Genomic DNA, 21,448 nt, shown 5'->3' with positions numbered 1-21,448 from the left:
ATGAGAATGTGCATCTGGTTTATTAATCAAATGAAGAACATCTGACGACTCTAATCACATGTTATTTCTTTAGATATAGAGTATTACAAGCTGAGAACTATGATATATGTTTGAGGTGGTCAGATTGCTAGATAAACCCACCAAACTATTGATGCTCTTTAAGAGGCCCCCGTAAACCATTGTAAGCATCATTTGAAATGCTTCCTACATTATTATCTCATACTACAAATGGTAGCTTTGGGCCCCTCATAAGGATCCTGTTCTTCCACCTCCTCATCAAGTAAGAACTCAATATCTGGAACATAACCAGCCCACTTCATCTCGTCCACAAGCAAATGAATTTGCTCATATATCACTTTAGATCTTGGATGTGCTTTGTCTCCAACAAGAAATGTGTGTACCTCATCTCTTATTTCAATCCAGCTACAGCCCGGCTCCTTCTTTAACTTACAGTTCTTCATTACACTTCTTATTTTTGCAACTTCACTCCACATCCCTGCGTTAGCATATACATTAGATAAAAGAACATACGCTGAAGAATCTTGAGGGTCTAACTGCAATAAATAATTTGCTGCTTTTTCTGCAACTTCTATATTCCCTTGCATCTTGCAATTACTGAGCAAAGTTCTCCATATTACATCATCAGCCTCAAAAGGCATGCTTTCAATAAGTTTTAAAGCTTCATTTACTTGGCCTGACCTCCCTAATAGATCTACCATACACGAATAGTGCTCCATATGGGGATCTAAACCATAGTGACTTAGCATTTCCTGAAAGTAGTGTAACCCTCTGTCCACATAACCCATATGTGCACAAGCTCTGAGGACTGAAATAAAAACTGTATTATTTGGTTTCACATTCAAAAGCTGCATCTCCTCGAATAATTTAATGGCTTCTTCTCCAAGACCATGGTATGCATATGCACAGATCATGGCACTCCAAGTGACAAAATCCCGCTTTGGTGCTTTCTCAAACATTAGCCTGGAATCCCGCATATTTCCACACTTTGAATACATATCTACAAGTATGCTGGCAATATACACATCTGAATGCAACTGTAACTTTAAAATCTGAGCATGAATCTGTTTTCCAAGTTCTACGGTGGCCATATTAGCACAGATATCAAGAACTGTAGCATATGTAAAGTTGTCGGGTATTACACCCTTTTCCAGCATCTGAGAAAAATATATCTGAGCATTTTCACTTTGCTTTTGTGATGAGAATCCTGAGATGATCGAATTCCAGGAAACAGTTGTCTGCTCTTCCAGTCTGTCGTGGATCTTTTCTGCCTCCGTTAGCATTCCACACTTGCTATACATATCAACAAGAGCACTGCCAACAAAACAGTCTAACCCCATACCAGACTTGATAATTCTTCCATGGATCTCCATACCATTGTTTAAAGCTTGCTGACCAGCACATGCCTTTACAACACTACCGTAAGTAAAATCATCAGGTTCCATTGCTGATCGCTGCATTGAAACAAAGAGTGAAAGTGTTTTCTCTATTTCTTTATTTTGCTCATGAGCCGCAATGATTGCATTCCAAGACACAGCATCCCTTCTCTCCATGTCGTCAAATATTAAACAAGCTTCCATCAGAGCTCCACACTTGCCATACATGTCTAAAATTGTATTCGCAACACAAATATTAATCTCTAAACCACATTTGACCGCTAATCCATGTAGCTGCATTCCCTCCAAATGGCCTTTGATCATTGAACAAGCAGTCAAAGCACCAGACAAACTAATGTCGTCAAAGCCTAAGTAAGTCCTCCGTAAAAATTGAAAAATCTCTAAAGCCTTAAAACCTTGTTCTTTCCGAGCATATCCAACAATAATGGCATTATAAGATTGCCGAGGAGGATTAGGCAACATGTTAAATACCTTCCAGGCATCAGACATTCTGCCACATTTTGCATACATGTCCAATGTGGCATTTCCAACTATACAGTCATATCCAAAATCAGTCTTTAGAGCGTGACCATGCATCTGTGTACCCAATTTCAATGCAGATAATCCCGCACATGATCTGAATACACTAGCATAGGTTGATTGACTCACCCCCATACCTACTTTCAGCAAATCCTTAAACAAATTTAGTCCTTCAATAAACCGCTCGTTCTGAACATGGCCCGCAATACAGCATTCCAGCACACCAAATTTCTCACTGGCATTTCACGGAAAACCTTAAAGGCATCATCCAATTTCTTAAATTTTGAGTACATATCTACTAGAGCACTACCTGTCACCACATCTTTCACAAAACCCATCTGAATTGCAAGGCAGTGCACCTGAAGCCCTAAACCATAGTCTTCAATACCTAAACAAGCTTTTAAAACAACAGCAAATGAAGCATAGTCATGTGTGATTTTCAGTGATCTCATCTTGACAAATATTTCAATTGACTTTCGATTAGCACCATTATGTAAATAACAAGAGAGCAAAGAATTCCACGAAACCATATCTCTTTCAGGCATTGTGTCAAACAAAGACTGTGCAAACCCCATGTTCCCTACTCCAGCATATCCAAATATCATAGTATTCCAAGAGATTACGTCCCTTTCAGGCATTCTGTCAAACACATTGAATGCATATCCCACATTGGAACCTTTACAATAGAATTGAATTAAGCAGTTGGCAACATATATGTTGGGCACAAAACCAGTTACAATCATCTGGGCATGGGCTTGCTTGCCAGGATTTTGAGCTTTAAGATTGGAACATTTCTGGAAAATATGGGAAAATGTTAATTTCTTGACGGGGTTCATTTGGGTTGAGAAAAGAGTACAAAATGCATATGGTGGCAGGGTTTAGATGAGTGAGTTTGATGGAGAAGCTTTGAGCATTGCAAGGCCACAAAATACAGCGCCTTCTCTTCTTCTTTTTCCAAATTGATTCCAAACTTGGGAACACAGATAATTATTAACTAATGGGGGCGGTCACGTCGTCGATGGCGGCGAAGTTCGCGTTCTTCCCCCCTAATCCGCCGTCCTACGGTGTCGGGGTGGATGCCGTGACGGGGAAGCTGAAGATGACGGGGGTGGCCACCAGGTAAAATGTCGACGTTTTGAAGCTCTGCACCAGACGAGGGAACACCATCGTTGCCATCTACATTGCAAACCCTTCCGCCTCCTCCACTCTGCTCTATTCCCACGGCAACGCCGCCGATCTGGGTCGGATGTACGAGTTGTTCTCCGAGTTGAGTCACCACCTCCGAGTCAACCTCTTATGGTAACTACTCCCTGCACATACATTACATCATGTTACCATTGTTGTTGTTGTTACTTCTAATGTCATGTCACGTTGTTTATTCACAGTACCAATTTTTCATTTTTTTTCTTGTAGTTATGACTATTCTGGTTACGGTCAGTCTTCTGGTAAGGTAAGGGATTTTTCTCTGCTTAATAGTTTTTTTATTTATTTTACATGATACTGAATCTGCTTTTCAAATCTTCTTTATGAGAAATATTGAGTTTTTTTATTTTATTTCTGACAGAGAAGTTCTTAAAAGTTTTTCTATTTTTTTTTTCAAACAGACTCTAGATCATATGGGTTTGTTGAGCTCTGTATGATGCCTCTTGAAATAGTAACCGTGTGATTTAGCTGTAATGTTGTTAATCACTTGAACTGAGATGCATCACGTCAGTCTGTACATGTTTTTAAAAAAATTTAAGAGTTTACCTTATGTGATAGTTTTTTCTTTTTTAAATCCTAGAAAAATTGGAATGCTGTTAAGAACGATAGAATTAAAGAATTACGAATAGAACTTTTAAGGTTTAATACCTTTTTTGTCCCTCGAAAGGGCCAAATGTTCAATGTGGTCCTACGTTTTTTTAAAAGTTCAATGTGGTCCTAACTTTTGTAAAAAATATGCAATTAAATCCTTTTTGATAACGGTGTTAATTTTTTAACGGGCCAGCTAACAGGGTGGACTAAAGTTTGCTACGTGGCTGTGTGAGGGTAATACGTGGTTGTGAGAGGGTAAACGTGTGTATATTACTGTGGTTAAGAAATCAGAGGTTAGGGTTTGAGTTGTAGAGAAATTGGTCTTTGAGCTACGAATGGCTTCTTCCGAAGGGTGTTCGTCGTGTTCGAAAAGTTGGGGCAAAGGATCTTCTCGGTGGTCCCATGGTTGTGGTATGAGAGGAGGTGGGATAATCCCTACTTGTTATTGTGGTGATGTTGTTGTAACCAAAGTGGCGAGAACTACGAAGAGTGCTGGGAGAAATTTTTGGGGTTGTCCACCTTACAAGGTTTGAAGTATACCCTTTTGAGTTAATGTTTTTTTGAATTGATGCATTTGTTGATAGATTCCCTAACTTGGTGAATAACAGGGTGGATCTTCAATTGGCAGCTCGTGTAACTTTTTCAAGTGGTGTGTTGAAGAGAACGTTGATGAAAAAGATTGCACAATGGTGAGGAGGATAAGTCAGCTGGAAAATGCAGTGAAGGACTTGCAGAAAATGATGAAGATGTTAGTTGTAGCTTTGTGTGTATTGTGGTGTGCGTTGTCATGTTCAGGTTCTGTTTAGGTTGATTTATTTAGATTGTAACATCCTATGTTTTGAAAGGTTTAAGATCAATTATGCAATTCAATGTATTACGTTCCATTGACTATTTTAATGAGTTAATTTGAGGGTATAATGTTCAAATCAGTCCCTCTTATGTTTTAAAAATGTTGAAATCAGTCCCCCATTTGCTTTAAAACTGTTCACATAGGTCAACCCAATAATGCATATGATGATGAATAATGGCCAAAACATCAGTTCACTAAGTACATAAAACAGTACATGTAACAAACATTATATATTACACCACCATGTAACATCATCAAACCACTTTCATTCATTACGACACATAAAACAAAGACATAAAGACATCAGTTCACTAAGTAAATTAAGTATCTAATTTTCAGCACCATGTAACAAACAGTACATATTACACCACCATGTAACAAACAGTACATATTACACCACCATGTAAGTTAACTATCTAATAACCCAATTCATCTAAGTATCTTTTCTTCTGACTTTGCATTTTGTTGGCCGGGATGATTGGGGACTTGGTTGCTGTGATGGTTGAGTGGTTGAGGAACTTGGAGGAGGCTGTGATGGTTGTGTTGTTTCTGCTGGCTGGGGCTTTAAAGGGCAGTTATTCTTGTTGTGCCCCCTCTGACGACAAATACTACATTTTTTCCTATGCCCACCAACACGCATTTGAGTGTCATCCTTAGTTAGCTCCCATGCTTCCAACCTCCTTTTTTTCTTTGGCCTCCCAGGCATCTTCCTCATCAGTGGTGGTAGTACATCATTGAAATTTGTGGTTTCCCATAGTAGGTGGCCATTGAGTGGAAAAATTATGGACGCATACACCTCTTCATAGGTGGATCTTGTGAACACAGTGGGGACATAACTCTGTGGATCAACGTTGGAGAAGTTCATTGCTGCAATTGCATGACAGCATGGGATGGCACTAATCATCCACTTTCTGCAGCTACACTCCTTTGTGTCCAGGTCCAGTGTGAACTTGTTCCCAACTGATGAAGTATGTCTAACCTCAAAAATCTTTCTTGCAGACCAGTTGAAAGAAATGAAGCACATCAACAATGTAGATAAATAACAACATGTATATAAAATAAATTGATAAGATTACCTTGGCACCCAAAATATTGACAGAGTACATTCCTTCTCAAGTCTCTTCTTTATCTTTGGGCATATTGTGAAGTCCATAGATGCCACCTTGGTTCTATTGGTGGCCCACCTTTTCATGAGATAAACTCTGATATCCTCCATCATGGTGATAATAGGTTTTCCTCTTGAATGAATAAGAACACTGTTGAAAGCTTCACCGATGTTGTTATCTAGTGTATCAGTCATTGCTTGACCTGTGAAGCGAGATCTTGACCAAAACCTGTTGTACAAAACATTTCTCAAATGGGTTACAATGCATCAGGGACACTAATTGTATGTAATGGCTAATGGGTTACCTCGGGGGAATGCCTATGAGGTATTTATATGCTTCAATATTGACTTCTTTAATTTTCAGCATCTCTCTCTCCCAAGCCTGTGGATATGTGCTTGTGGCAGCTCTCCAGATCAGATTTTTTAAAATTTGACCACCAAACCTTTTCCTAAAGTTTGCATACAGGTGCCTCAGACAGACTCTTTGTTCTGCCCCAGGCAGAAGCTCTTGGATAGCTGGGACCAACCCCTTCACAATTAATTTTAGTCATAAAACAAGATCCTTTAACAAAGCATTAACTAAAATTGAATATAAGTAGTATATTTACCTTTTGCTGGTCTGGCATCCACGTGCACCCCCCACATACTTGACTACCCCCCAGGTCTTGAATTAATAATTGCAAAAACCATGTCCAGCTGTCTTTGTTCTCCACTTCTACTACTGCATAGGCAAGGGGTAGCATTTGATCATTTGGGTCCCTACCAACAGCAGTGAGCAGCTCCCCCTTGTAATAACCTTTCAAAAAACATTCGTCTAAACATATAATGGGCCTACAACTGATGAAGCTATCTTTACAAGCTTTCAGACAAACATACATTCTTTGGAAGATTGGGTCACCATTATGAGAGTCAACTTTAATCTGCACTGTTGAACCTGGGTTACACCTCAACAGCTCATGTCCATAGTCGTATATTCTTTTATACTGTTCTTTGAAATCTCCTTCAACCTGTCTTGTGGCAATTAACTTTGCCCTTCGTGCCTTGGATATTGATACATTTGTATTCCATTTTCTTAATGCTTTAGTACGAATATCATTCACCCTTAAATTAGGATTGTCAACTAAAGACCTATCTATTTCTTGACTCAACCACTGAGCATTCATTAGTTTGATGTTAAGTTGCCTACTACAACTGTGAGTATCAATTATCTTCCTTAATTGCCAAATTTTACGTGATGGCAAGTACCCACAGTAAGCTACCCATGGGCACTTACCTTGGCCACCCATGCAGTGCACCCTCACCCTACGCTTATCATTCTTCACAAATTTTAGATCCCTCCCAGCATGAACAACATACCTTCTAATAGCATCCTTAAAGTCTTCCTTCCCACTGAAAATGGTGCCCACTTCCCACTTGTAATCTGCCATGGACTTCTGTTTTGCATATTTTGAGAAACCACTCACAGATACTCTATCCTCATTGTCATCCTCCTCACTTGTACTGTTTTCAGGAGTTACAAGCATACCAGACTCCCAATCATCATCATCTGACAAACCCCTGCATTGTTGTTGGGTTTCTTGATCATTGTCTGCATCCACATATTCATCACCACTTAGATCATCCATTTGTGGTTCATCATCACTGTCCACGTCCACTTCCAATTCTTCTCCAGTATGAACCTCCCCTCCATCCTCAATGTCCACTTCCAATTCTTCTTCATTTTCAACCTCCCTTCCATCCTCAATGTCCACTTCCACTAATTCATCATTTTCAAGCTCAACTTCATCCACATTATCCACTTCCACTACTTCTTCACTTTGAAACTCAACTCTATCCTCATTGTCAACCTCCACTGCAATAGCTGGTTCGTCCACCCCATGCACTTCCACTTCCACTACTTCTTTACGTAGGTACAGAATCTCATTCTCATCATTTTCTACAATAGCTGGTTCGTCCACCCCATGCACAACATAGAGGTTCACTTTCCCCAAATAATTAGCCACCTTCATCATGTTCATAGCTCCTTTATCATCATCAAGCTTATGTAAAACATGTTGGATATTGTAATATAATTCTTTTACTTCCATGTAACCCAGATCTTTAAGTGAACCTAATACTCCAAAATAACACCATTTATCGGGATCTACGTCCCAATAAACTATCTCCCCGCCCATATACTTAAAGGGGACTTCTTTGATCAAGGTCCCACCGTGATGGACCACAACCTGAAACATGTCATTACACATCCCTACCCGAACCCTGCAAATGCAAACGGGGACCACTAATTTAAGTTAAACTAATATCTATGGGACCACTATCAACCATCAAAACAAGACAACTTTTCACCCCTACTTAAACCCCCTATAAAGCGACAACAGTGATAACATATACAACAACTACATTTCATAAAATTATCAAACATAAACCCTAACCTGATTTGCGATTTCCAATTTGCGCTTCATATTTGCGGTTTCCAATTCGCGCTTCAGATTTCAACGCACTTCCTCCACCATGATAAATCCCAAATTACCAATTTCTCTGCAACCCAAACCCTAATCTCTGATTTCTTAACCACAGTAATATGCACATGTTTACCCTCTCAGAGCCACGTATTACCCTCACACAGCCACGTATTACCCTCACACAGCCACGTAGCAAACTTTAGTCCACCCTGTCAGCTGGCCCGTTAAAAAATTAACGTCGTTACCAAAAAGGATTTAATTGCACACTTTTTACAAAAGTTGGGACCACATTGAACTTCTAAAAAAACGTAGGACCACATTGAACATTTGGCCCCTTTCGAGGGACAAAAAAGGTATTAAACCAACTTTTAATCATAGAATAACATATTCACTTAAGTAAAGTCGAAAGAAGTAGATGATTTATGTTGAACGGCTATAGAACAAGAAATTTAATTTAATTACAAGTAAATAGTCTATATCCACCAATCATTTAAAGAGTCCTTTTTTATGTTGTCATTTAATCAGTATAATAAATGTATCGACTTTTACAACAATCAACTTAAAAGCTATGCCAGTAATAAGTTACCTTAAAATTTACACGAACAAAGTCATTCAAGTCATTTTGAGCGAAGGTTTCTATATTTGCTTATTTCTTTTTATATCATTCTATTATTGTTCAATGTTTTATGAGTTAGAATGTCACGAGGTAGCTTAATATTTTGCTGGAATGGGAGTGAGTTGAAGAATATTTTTTTGACAGCCTAGTGAGCAGAACACGTATGCAGATATAGAAGCTGCATATAAATGCCTGGTAGAAATGTATGGGGCGTAAGAGGAAGATATTATTCTGTATGGCCAATCTGTCGGTAGTGGACCAACCACAGATTTGGCTACTCGTTTACCAAACCTTAGGGCTGTCATTCTACACAGTCCCATCTTATCTGGTCTCCGAGTCATGTATCCTGTGAAGCGGACATATTGGTTTGACATTTATAAGGTTTTATCTGTACCTATCATTGCTAAATAAATTGGTTAGTTACATAGTTCAATTTGAGCCTTACGCACATATAGATTTCCATTGCTGCAATTTAATGATGTTTTTCTATTTTTTGTGCAGAACATTGATAAAATTCCTTTGGTCAGATGTCCAGTTCTGGTAATTCATGTGAGTCTGCTCAGTTCAAACTACTATGTTATAGTATTAAATATAATCTGTCATTGTACTTAACGGAATGGGAATAATAATTTGAAGTGATCATGGAATGGACCTTGATGGTTTTGGATCTCGCATAGTTTATGAAATATAATCATTTGTAATCTGAGTTGATGGTCCTTATTAAAGTGTAATGCAAATTCTAGAAGAATGTAGAAACTCCTTAGATAGAAGAATTGACATGTAATACAAGTTCTAGAATATTATAGAAAAACCTAAGATAGGAAGAAAAATCAAGAATATTCTACATAGGTAAAAATCTAGAACATTCCACATAAGTTGTGGCTAGTATGTTCTAAAATAATCTATGGGTCTATAAATACCCATGAACTCTACCATTTGATGTATGTAGCCAACATCTATCATTTGTATGAACCAACATCTATTACAACTAAAGACAACTACAACACTTCTTCCAACTACTACTTCTACATTCAACTATCTCTACATTTTCTCTATCCCATCAACTACTCATTTCACAACCTTAAAATACTAACAGTGGTACCAGAGCTACGTTCGGTCATCTACTGGGCGTAGATAAAATTTTCAACTACCTCAAACAAAACTATAACTCATTCTACTACTCCCAAATATATTCTCAACAATGGCTACTACTAATCAAACATCATCAATTCCAGTACCTATTTTCAAAGGAGAAAGTTATGATTTTTGGAGTGTCAAAATGAAGACATTCTTCCGCTCTCAAGATTTATGGGATATCATAGAAGAGGGATTCACTATTCCAGAAGACACCTCTACTCTTACTGCAGCTCAAAAGAAGGAGTTGAAAGAAAACAAGCAGAAGGATTCAAGGGCTTTATTTGTTCTTCAACAAGCAGTTGATGACACAATTTTTCCAAGGCTAATTGGTGCCACAAGTGCAAAACAAGCTTGGAACACAATACAAGAGGAGTTTCAAGGAAGTGACGAGGTACGCAATATTAAACTTCATTCTCTAAGACGAGAGTTTGAATTATTAAGAATGAAAGAATCTGAGACCATTAAAGACTACTATTCTAGAATAAAAGAAATAGTTAGTCAAATGAGAGCCTATGGGGAAAATATTCTTGATAAAAAGATCGTTGAGAAAATTTTAATTTCTATTCCCCAAAAGTATGATGCAATCGCAACCGCGATTGAACAAACAAAAGATTTGGCTACATTGTCAGTCACGCAACTAATGGGCTATCTTGAAGCTTATGAACAAAGATTGAAAAGGCATGAAGAAGACTCGGTTGAAAATGCCTTTCAATCAAAACTAAAATTACGGTCTCAGAATAAAGAATATGAAGGAGATAAAAGTAGAGAAGAAATTTCTAGAAATAAAGAAAATCCTAGAAGCTTCTCTATGACTCGTCAAGAAAAATATCCTCCATGTGGCATATGTGAAAAGACAAGTCACTTGGAAAAAGATTGTTGGCATCATGGAAAACCTCAATGCCACTATTGCAAGAAATTTGGTCACATAGAAAAGTATTGTCGTAACAAAAATAAGCATCAAGCAAACTTTGCGGAAGAAGATAATCAAGAGAAACTCTTATTCTACGCCAATCAAGAATCTCCTAGTAGAGAAGGAAGTTGGTACTTGGATAGTGGATGCAGCAATCACATGGCGAAAGATCAAAGCATCTTCAAAGACATTGATAAATCTGTCAATGTCAAAGTTCGGCTAGGAAATGGCACCACAGTGGAGTCTCGAGGCAAAGGAACTGTCATGGTGGAGACAAAGAAAGGTACTAAATTCATCAAAGACGTTTTACTAGTTCCAAATCTTAAAGAAAATCTTTTAAGTATTGGCCAAATGATGGAGAATGGATATTCTCTTCATTTTGAGAAAGATACATGCAAAATTTATGACAATAAAATGATAGAAATTGGCCAAGTAAAAATGGAGAAGAGAAATAGAAGCTTTCCTATAAGCTTCAAACCTGGAACTAATATTGCCATGAAGGTAGAAGTTGATGACTCATGGCTTTGGCATAGGAGATTTGGCCACTTCAACACACATGCCTTAAAGCTTCTATATACGAAAAACATGATGAGAGATCTTCCATACTTGAAGGAGAATAATGAATCATGTGAAGGATGTCTCCTTGGAAAACAACATCGATTACCATTCTCGACAGACAAAGCATGGAGAGCAAAAGACTTATTGGAGTTGATTCATACCGATGTTTGCGGACCGATGAGAACACCTTCACATCATAACAACAGGTATTTCATCCTCTTCATTGATGACTTCTCTAGAATGACATGGGTCTATTTCTTAAAGGCAAAGTCAGAAGTTTTTGGAGTATTTAAGAAATTCAAGGCCCTTGTTGAGAAGCAAAGTGGAAAACAGCTAAAAATACTTAGAAGTGATCGTGGCAAGGAGTACACATCTCGCGAGTTTGACAAATTCTGTGAAGATGAAGGCATAGAGCGACAACTTACAGTCGCATATACTCCACAACAAAATGGCGTGTCAGAGAGAAAGAATCGCACAGTTATGGAGATGGCAAGATCAATGCTGAAAGAGAAAAGTATGCCTAACACTTTTTGGGCTGAAGCAGTCTACACTGCAGTTTATATTCTAAACAGATGTCCAACTAAAGCAGTCCAAGACAAGACTCCTATTGAAGCTTGGAGTGGGAGAAAGCCATCGGCTAAACACCTACGAGTATTTGGGTCTATTTGCTACATACATGTTCCTGATCAAAGGAGGCACAAGCTTGAAGACAAAACTATACGAGGAATATTCTTGGGATATAGCACACAATCAAAAGGCTATCGAGTCTACAACCTACAAACGAAAAAGCTCATCATCAGTCGAGATGTTGAAGTTGACGAAAATGCTTCTTGGAATTGGGAAGAAGAAAAAGTTGTTAAAAGCAACATTTTACTTCCAGTGCAACAATCTCAAGAAGAAACTCAAGAAGAGGTAGAAAATTCAGGTATGCTTTCTCCACCTCCACAACAAGATTCTTCACCTGAATCTAGTCCAAGAAGAGTAAGATCTTTGGTAGACATATATGAAACTTGCAATATGGCCATGATTGAGCCTAACTGTTATGAAGAAGCATCAAAGCAAGAAGTATGGGTCAAGGCTATGGAAGAAGAGATTAAAATGATTGAGAAGAATAACACTTGGGAACTCATAAATTGCCCTCATGGAAAAGACATCATTGGAGTCAAATGGATATATAAAACAAAGCTCAATCCTGATGGAACTATACAAAAGCATAAAGCAAGATTGGTTGCCAAAGGCTACTCACAGCAACCAGGAATAGACTACAATGGGACATTTGCTCCAGTTGCTCGCTTAGATACAATTAGAGTTTTAATAGCTCTTGCAGCACAAAAAGGATGGAACATCTATCAACTGGATGTCAAGTCAGCCTTTCTAAATGGGGTGCTCGAAGAAGAGATTTATGTTGAACAACCACAGGGCTTCATCAACGAAGGCAATGAAGGCAAAGTACTAAGACTTAAAAAAGCATTATACGGCCTGAAGCAAGCTCCTCGAGCATGGTATAGCAAGATTGATAAATACTTCATCGATCAAGGATTCAGGAGGAGCAAGAGTGAGCCAACACTATATATTAAGGCACAAGGTCAGTACCATCTCATTGTCTCTATATATGTCGATGATCTTATCTATACAAGAAACAATATAGAGATGATGAAAGAATTTAAAGAAGACATGATGAAGACATTTGAAATGACCGACCTTGGCTTGATGAACTATTTCCTCGGTATAGAGGTGAAACAAGAAAAGGAAGGTATATTTATCTCTCAAAAGAAATATATTGAAGCTCTATTAAAGAAGTTCAAGATGAATGGTTGTAAACTTGTCACTACTCCACTGGTGGTAAACGAAAAGCTACAAAAAGATGATGGAGCACAAGAGGTAGATGCATCATGCTACAGAAGCTTAATTGGAAGTCTTCTCTATCTCACAGCCACACGACCAGACATTATGTATGTTACAAGTCTTCTATCAAGATTCATGCAAAACCCAAGTCAGATTCATTATGGAGTAGGAAAAAGAATTTTAAGATATCTACAAGGCACAAAGGAGTTTGGTATATGGTACAAAACCGTGACTAACTCAAGGATGATTGGCTACACAGATAGTGATTGGGCAGGATCAGTGGACGACATGAAGAGTACGTCAGGATATGCTTTCTCACTAGGATCGGGTATTTTATCTTGGGCATCAAAGAAGCAAGCAACCGTGGCACAATCAACAGCAGAAGCAGAGTATGTAGCAGCTGCTGAAACCACAAGTCAAGCAATATGGCTACGAAGAATACTTGAAGAAATGGGTGAACCACAAGCTGGACCAACTATTATCTATTGCGACAACAAATCGGCAATAGCAATAGCAAAAAATCCAGTCCATCATCAAAGAACAAAACACATAGCCATTAAATATCACTTCATTCGAGATGAAGAGACAACTAAACAAATACGACTCGAGTACTGTCCAACAGAAGACCAAATTGCAGATATATTTATGAAGGCATTACCAAGACCAAGATTTGAACTACTGCGCACAATGCTTGGAGTTACCGAATTTGCATTAAGGAGGAGTATTAAAGTGTAATGCAAATTCTAGAAGAATGTAGAAGCTCCTTAGATAGAAGAATTGACATGTAATACAAGTTCTAGAATATTATAGAAAAACCTAAGATAGGAAGAAAAATCAAGAATATTCTACATAGGTAAAAATCTAGAACATTCCACATAAGTTGTGGCTAGTATGTTCTAGAATAATCTATGGGTCTATAAATACCCATGAACTCTACCATTTGATGTATGTAGCCAACATCTATCATTTGTATGAACCAACATCTACTACAACTAAAGACAACTACAACACTTCTTCCAACTACTACTTCTACATTCAACTATCTCTACATTTTCTCTATCCCATCAACTACTCCTTTCACAACCTTAAAATACTAACAGTCCTCTTCCATTTTCTTGCTTTTCAAATACATACCCTCACGGCTTCATCATCATCATCAATAATAGATTGACTGAAACTTATTCAGCTGTATTGATCTGTTAACATTGTTTAGAGCTGTTAGAAATATTATATCTTTTATCTTTCAGTTAGTTTGTTATTATTTATTATTTGTATTTTGGGCTTAGCCCATATTTTTTCAATTATAAATAGAAAACCCTATGTGTGTTTAACACAAGGGAGATTAATCCTACATATAAAATTTTCACTATATTTAACATGGTATCAGAGCAGGTTTTCTGATCTCTTTCGGTGGTCTTTGCTGTCTGCCGGCGGTCGGCCGTCATGGCCGCCGGCAGCCCCTAAAAATTTCATAAGATTCATTTTCTCTTCTTCTTAAATCTCAGCACCCAGAATCAAAGAGACAAGTCTCCTGGGAACCACTACCTCCTCTGAACCAGTCGCCACCTTCTCACCGGTCATCGTCACAGTTTCGATCGGTGACCAGTGGATCTGGACCGTCTCTTCAACCCTGGCGGTCGCCGTCTTTGTCTCGTTTGCATGCACTGTCACGCGCTTCCACTCTCCAGAAGTAGATCTCGAACGCGTGTTCATCACGCGCCGCCTTCTCAGCGTCGGTATCAAACCGCGCCGTTGCCAGTCGTCTCACGGAACCTCCCTCTCTCTGTTCAGACTTCTAGAGCAGCCATTGCTGCCATCGACGTTTGTCTTCTTCTCGCCGCATGCTTCCGCATCTTCGGACCTCCTTCTTCTTTCTGCGTTTTTGTGCTTCGTATCTGCTGTAGTAGGGTCTCGCCTCTGTAGTAGAGGGTTTCGCCTCTGTAGTAGAGGGTTTCGCCTCTATATTGCTGTTCTTGCCTTGTTCTTCCTTTCTTATTGTATCTGCCGTACAGATCTCCTGCGTTTATTGCCTCCTTCTCCGCTGCTTTCCTTCATCCACTTCTGAAGTTGAAGTGTTTATTGCCTCCTTCTTCGCTGCTCTCCTTCATCCACTCTTGAAGTTGAAGTGTTTATTGCCTCCTTCTCCACTGCTGTTTGTTCATTGACATGTGATAACCCATCTCTGTTTGCCTCACACTCTTGAAGACAAATCATCTAATTCAAAATCAAGTTCAATTATTTCAAGCTTGGTTCATACAATTTGTATGCTCCAGCTTGAGGGGGAGTGTTAGAAATATTATATCTTTTATCTTTCAGTTAGTTTGTTATTATTTATTATTTGTATTTTGGGCTTAGCCCATATTTTTTCAATTATAAATAGAAAACCCTATGTGTGTTTAACACAAGGGAGATTAATCCTACATATAAAATTTTCACTATATTTAACAAGAGCCAATCTAAGTTTCCCTCAGTTCCTTAAAAATTCTTGACCGTTGTCACTGTGGATGTCCGTCTAAGCTTTCTATTTAGATTTTTAAACATCATTTATGTGTTTGTCAACCATGCCAAAGTACTTCGATAGGACACTGGAACTAAAAGTCTATCATACTGCTGCTGAAGTCACAGTTCCATTATTTTTTTTCCCTATATACGAACTTCTTTTAGGATAAAAACACATTCAAAATACTCGTGCCAGTTTTTTTTCTTTTTTACTCAAACCTGCATTACTTAGAAAACTGAAATAATCAGTTCAAAAACCTAAACATACTTGAATTTAACCTAACACCAGACACTTGCACCAATAAACCGAGTAAAAAACACATTTGCTACTTCAGAATTCCAATAAAATAAGCGTCAATCATCCAGTCACTACAAATCATAGCTAAAACGAACCAATCAACAATAAAAAAAAGCTAGGCAACACAACGAACAAGAATTGACAGCACATCACGACAAGGGTTTCACCCATCACAGCCGAGAACTTCAACCACGACTAACAACTTCAAACGGCCACAATATTCATTTCAGAAGCACCAAACATAATCAAGTTCAATGCAGAAAAGGAAGCAGGTTCACCTATTTTCAAACATAGGGATCATTAAATTGCTCCTTTGGGCAAGTGCGCAACCGTTGCAAGAACTCCGTCGTCGCGCCCGTCGGTTGGGAGAGGAAGCCCCGCCACTGCTCGCAAACCTCCATCCACCGCCGTCGCCGCCCTTAAAGCCCTCTTCCGCCCACCTGCCCTCCCGGAGCTACTCCGCACAAAGTCATTTTCCGCCTTCAAAAACGAACCTTTCTCTACCTCCTTCGAACCCAGCGTAAATCCTTCGCTGCCAAGAATAGATCTCCAACCTCCTCTGTCGCGAACTCGTCGCTGTAGCCGTTGGGCTTGGCGATGACAATAGATAGGTCGTCATTCGTAACGACGGAGCTTCATGAAGATGGTCATGGAAGATGAAAAAGGGGAAATATGCTTCGAAGAGAATCCTAACAGAGATGGGAAATATGCTTCAAAGAATAGGGTTTCCACGAAGAGAGAAACCGTGAATGAAGGTGTGGGAGGAATGTCTAGAGAGATACATATTGACCTATATGCCTCGGTCATAAGGAGAACTGATACATAAATGTTCAATGATATCGCTTCGTAAAAGACCGAAACAGTAAGGGTTGTCGCAGAGGATTTTATGGTTCAGTTTCGTAAATAACCGAAACAGTAAATTGCATAAAGATCGGTTTTTAATGAACCGAGGCATATAAGTTCATTTTAATTACAAAAATGCCACCGCGTATTAATATGTTTCGGTTTTGTGAAAACCGAGGTATATTAAGCGTGTTAAAATACTGTTTTTCTATTAGGGAGTTTCACCGGACAAGTGCAAGTATTACTCCCACCACTCTCATAAGAAGCTTCATCGGGCAAGTATAAGATGTCACTTTCTACCATTCTTACAATGAGTTTCACCAAGGCATTATACACAAATCTCATTCATAACTTGGCCAAGATGCATATTCATCACATAAGAATACCAATCCACTCAGACTCTCCATAAGAAACTCATCATGCTCAAACATACTTAACCATCAACGGTATGACTTAACAGAATAAACATATCCATCAAGAAACATGCCCAAAACATTTAATCCCCAACAATTAACGTAACCATATACGCACATGCTCATACATAGTACTTATAGGTAAGTAACAATTCAATGCAAACAATTAACAAAATAAAATCATACGCATTCTAAAAGTATAATTCTATCTTGGTAAAATCAATCTCTATTTACACTAATCAATTTAATGACACAAACTAACAATATAGATGCATACTTAAATCTTAGTCTTAAAAACGCATAAATAGCTAAAATAACTTATCAGAATAGACGTTTCTTGTCCACCTAACAATTTCTCTCGTCTAGCTAACAATTTCTCTCATCCAACTAGAGGGTTTCACTCGCCCAGCGAGTGGACTGGCTTTCCTAGTGAGTTTACTTTACTCGTTCAGCGAGTGGGTATTCCAATAGATACTGATTCCTTTGCCAGATTTGTGAATGAAAACGCCCTTCCCAGACTTTTCACATATTTAGAGTCATAAACGAAACACAACATAATTAGAACATTCACTGTAGTTCTAATTCCAAACATTTATCCTCTTTAGAAACCATTTGCATAAAAACTCCATCAAAATTCCTAAATCTTGATTTTGAAACAATCAGACCCAAAAATATGACTTCACAACTTAAAGGTTTCCAGTCAAAAATAATAGTTCATTTGTTTACCAAACTAATCCAGCAAGCACTCACGGACTCATTTGAAAATCATCAAATCTACCAATCTGAACAGAAATGTCGAATGTTTCTCAACTCATAAACTTCAACCGAAAATACCACATTGTAATAGAGAGATAATTTCCCATTTACAGATTTTACACAAAAATCAATCCACGGTTCAGATCCATTATTCACACATATCATTATCATTCACTATCAAACATAAAACAATCAACAATTATTTATTTCCCCTTCCATATACTGAATCGTCACCATAAATAAAAGAATTTCACGGTTCATTCATACCATCAATCACACGAATATAATCAGAAAAACATACAGAAAGTTAAAGATCAAGGTTAACTCCCCTTATGATTTTCTCATTCTTGATCGAAAAACACCTTCTGGTCGTCTTTCCAGAACTCAACCCCTCTTTGCAATCAGCAGCTCCATAGGCAACAAAACAGAGCTGGCACGGATCCTCCTCACCATTACATCGAGTCCCACTAGTTTCCCATTGAAGATAAACAAAATAACTCGCCCTACGAAAAATGGCTCGCCCAACGCCCATTTCTAGCTTACCCAACGACAGACTCTACTCGCCCGGCGAGTAGATAACTTTCCAGACTATCAGGTGCTTTTTCAAAGGGACTCTGGCTTTTTCAGAAAACTAGGTTGCTCGCCAAGCAAACCATCTTTCTCACCCAACAAGTGGAAAAGCGTCGCAGCTATCAAATTACTTTTCTGGATGCACCTCTCCTTTCCAGAAACAAGGCTACTCGCACAACGAGTAGACCTGACATGCCCAGCGAGTGATCTTGCACTTTTTCCCATCCAAAATTCCATGGATCTAACACGTTACAACTCCCAACGTGGAAACAAAGTAATGAAAAATATCACTTCATTTACATAACATACTAATTGTTGTATGATTATTTAGGACTGAGATATAAACTTTAGTGATGATGCTTTATTACTTCTGAACTTCTGGAGCAATTGTTCTTCCTCCAATATAATCATTTAGTCTTAGAATAAAACGTACCTTTTTATTTTAGTTTCCCTTGTATTTAACCTAAACATGTAACATAAATTGATTACCTTAAAATTCGGTTAGTGGCCCGTAATCCATGTTATTATTGAGATCCGGTTAGTTGGCCCCGTAATCCGTGTTATTACGGTTAGATATTTTTGACTATTTCCTCTTTTGCTGGATTATTGATCTCATTACTTAAGTGTTGAGCTAATTGGCCAAACATCGTTTAACGTAATTGAGTGTCCGCTAACGTGATTGAGCGTTCGCTGAACCTAACTTGGTTGGATTGATTGAGTGTCGCTTGAAGTGTTGCTTGACTTTTAACTTCCGCTGACTTAGCTATCGTGGTTTGACTAACGCTTTGGACTTTGGGAGAGTTGGTGAGTCGTCTTTATAATGGATAGAGTGATCAGTCGATCAATTGTGGTTTGATAACCGCTCGTTTTAGATATCATACTATACACTAATAATCTCAAATAAACTATAAACTCTCATAGCATAATACTAATTAAACAAAAAATAATGACACCTTAAAGAATACAATTTCTAATATTAATCCTAATAGAAAGTTTAAAGATGCAAAACATAATAATATATACATGATAATAATATAAAGACTAAATTATCTTTTTAAGTAATTAATAGTTAACAAGACAATTAGGGTAAGTACCCGTATTGAGATATGAAGCCCATTTCGAATTGTAGCTTAAAATTTACGTATCATGGAAGCAAAAGGAAACGGTGGTAGAAAGTAATGCAAAAGAAAAATTGAAAGCACTCAATTTTAAAATCCCCAATCCCCAAGATCATAAGTGGTTAACGTTAATATTTGTTCCATCAGCGACATCATGCATATGTTCCTCCTTACATATATGTATATTTTTTTTATGAGCAAATATATGTGTATTCGTATACATTAATTTAATCCAGACAAGTGTATGGATTACTCTGTAACGATTTTAAGCAAAGATTTTACTGTAGGATATGACATAATTCAGAAAATGAGTAAAATGCCAAATTGTTTCCCTGGATTATTACCGTTTATTTTCACTCTTTATATAAAAGAATATTTTACTTTTGATTTTGTCATTCCATTTATTAACTCAAAGATTATCTTTTTTTTTTTTTTGCAGACACTATTTTTGCTATCATGAATGGTGAGTTCCTCCATTTCTATATAAGTAAAAATGAAAAGAATAGTTTACTGTCTCTATAACAGGGTTCCGTTCCTCTATTTCTATATGTTATAAATAATAAATATAATGGAACAAGTTTCTTATAATATATTTATTTGAAGAAATATATAAAAAATTAATTAAATTACTTAAAAGTTAAAACTAATTTATATATAAACTAAATTGTAGACCTTCTTTTATATAACTTTCTAAAGCTTTATTTCTAATTTATAGATAATATATATGACTTCTTTTTTATATAACTTCTTTTTTCCAAATATAACTAATATTATTTATACAAACTATTTTTGCCTAAATTGTTATATATATAATAGTTTCACATTATTATTAGTTTTTTATTATGATGACATCTATGATTTTGATTCCTGAACACTTATAATAACATACTTTTAAAAATAGCAATATGTGTATACGTGGTAAGAGAGTCACTCTTTCTTTTTGTTTTATTGAGTAATTACGTGAGCAACTATATTTTTTAAACAGATTTAGCGACCTTTATATTAATATAATAACAATAATAAACCTAAATAAATATAAAAATTTATCATTTTATTATTATTATTATTATTATTAGATTAATAAAAAAGTTGATAAGTGGTATCTTTTAGCTTAATGAAGGTGTCAAGATATTTTTTCTTATTTTTTTATTACTACCTAATGACAATACACTAGTACACTAAGAGGATATTGCACCGGTTACTTTTGCTTTTAGGCACCGGTTCTACAACCGAGGCATATACCGGCGAGGTAAAAAGATTAAACTTTATGCCTCGGTTATAGACCGGGATAAAATGAGACAAGAATATGCCTCGGTTCTTAGATAACCGAGGCAGTAGAGTGTATTTTTTTTTATTTTTTGTACTGACTCTCATTCACGCATTCACGGTTCATTCATTTCTCAGTTCGTTTCTCAGTTCGTTTCTCAGTTCATTTCTCAGTCATTCTCTCATGCCAAACAAATCCAAATCCAAGAATTCTCCCAAAATTTCTTCCAATTTCAGCTCCCAAAATTTCTTCCAATTTCAGCTCAAAAATTTAAAACAAAGAAGAAAACTGTATCAGGAATCAATCAGTCCATACTCAGAAGAAAACTGTAAAACAAAGAAGAAAACCCAAATCAATGTCCAGAGCCTTCTTCCCTTCCCTTTCCTTTCTCAGTTCTAATCAATCTCTTTCCCTCTCCTCTCTCAGATCCCACTCGCAGTCCAACAATCACCCCTATCGAATTTACAAAAATA

General features: G+C 37.4%; 1 protein-coding gene and 2 pseudogenes across 1 annotated transcript; 1 reads left to right on the top strand and 2 right to left on the bottom strand.

The window, feature by feature from the left end:
• Window positions 1–42: 42 nt before the first annotated feature.
• Window positions 43–3,310, bottom strand: LOC128197947 (pentatricopeptide repeat-containing protein At3g02330, mitochondrial-like; annotated as a pseudogene).
• Window positions 2,932–9,460, top strand: LOC128197949 (uncharacterized; annotated as a pseudogene).
• LOC128197948 (uncharacterized) lies at window positions 4,811–9,242 on the bottom strand. The gene is made up of 4 exons (XM_052880876.1): window positions 6,292–9,242; window positions 5,989–6,212; window positions 5,655–5,912; window positions 4,811–5,566 (listed from the first exon to the last, which is right to left on the bottom strand). Exons 1-4 carry the CDS (start codon window positions 7,927–7,929, stop codon window positions 5,479–5,481), a joined length of 2,208 nt encoding a protein of 735 aa, XP_052736836.1. The 5' UTR covers window positions 7,930–9,242; the 3' UTR covers window positions 4,811–5,478.
• Window positions 9,461–21,448: the final 11,988 nt, after the last annotated feature.

Source organism: Vigna angularis, chromosome 7 (assembly GCF_016808095.1).
Source record: "Vigna angularis cultivar LongXiaoDou No.4 chromosome 7, ASM1680809v1, whole genome shotgun sequence".
Taxonomy (NCBI): domain Eukaryota; kingdom Viridiplantae; phylum Streptophyta; class Magnoliopsida; order Fabales; family Fabaceae; genus Vigna; species Vigna angularis.
This window is presented reverse-complemented; position numbering and strand designations above follow the sequence as displayed.

What these genes read in the sequence shown, in the direction of transcription:
- LOC128197948 (XM_052880876.1), bottom strand. Translation starts at nt 7,929, where the DNA reads ATGTGTAATGACATGTTTCAGGTTGTGGTCCATCACGGTGGGACCTTG. An exon ending in GGATGCCAGACCAGCAAAAG is followed by an intron (nt 6,213 to 6,291) that starts GTAAATATACTA and finishes TTAATTGTGAAG; the next exon opens with GGGTTGGTCCCAGCTATCCA. An exon ending in TCAATATTTTGGGTGCCAAG is followed by an intron (nt 5,567 to 5,654) that starts GTAATCTTATCA and finishes TCTGCAAGAAAG; the next exon opens with ATTTTTGAGGTTAGACATAC.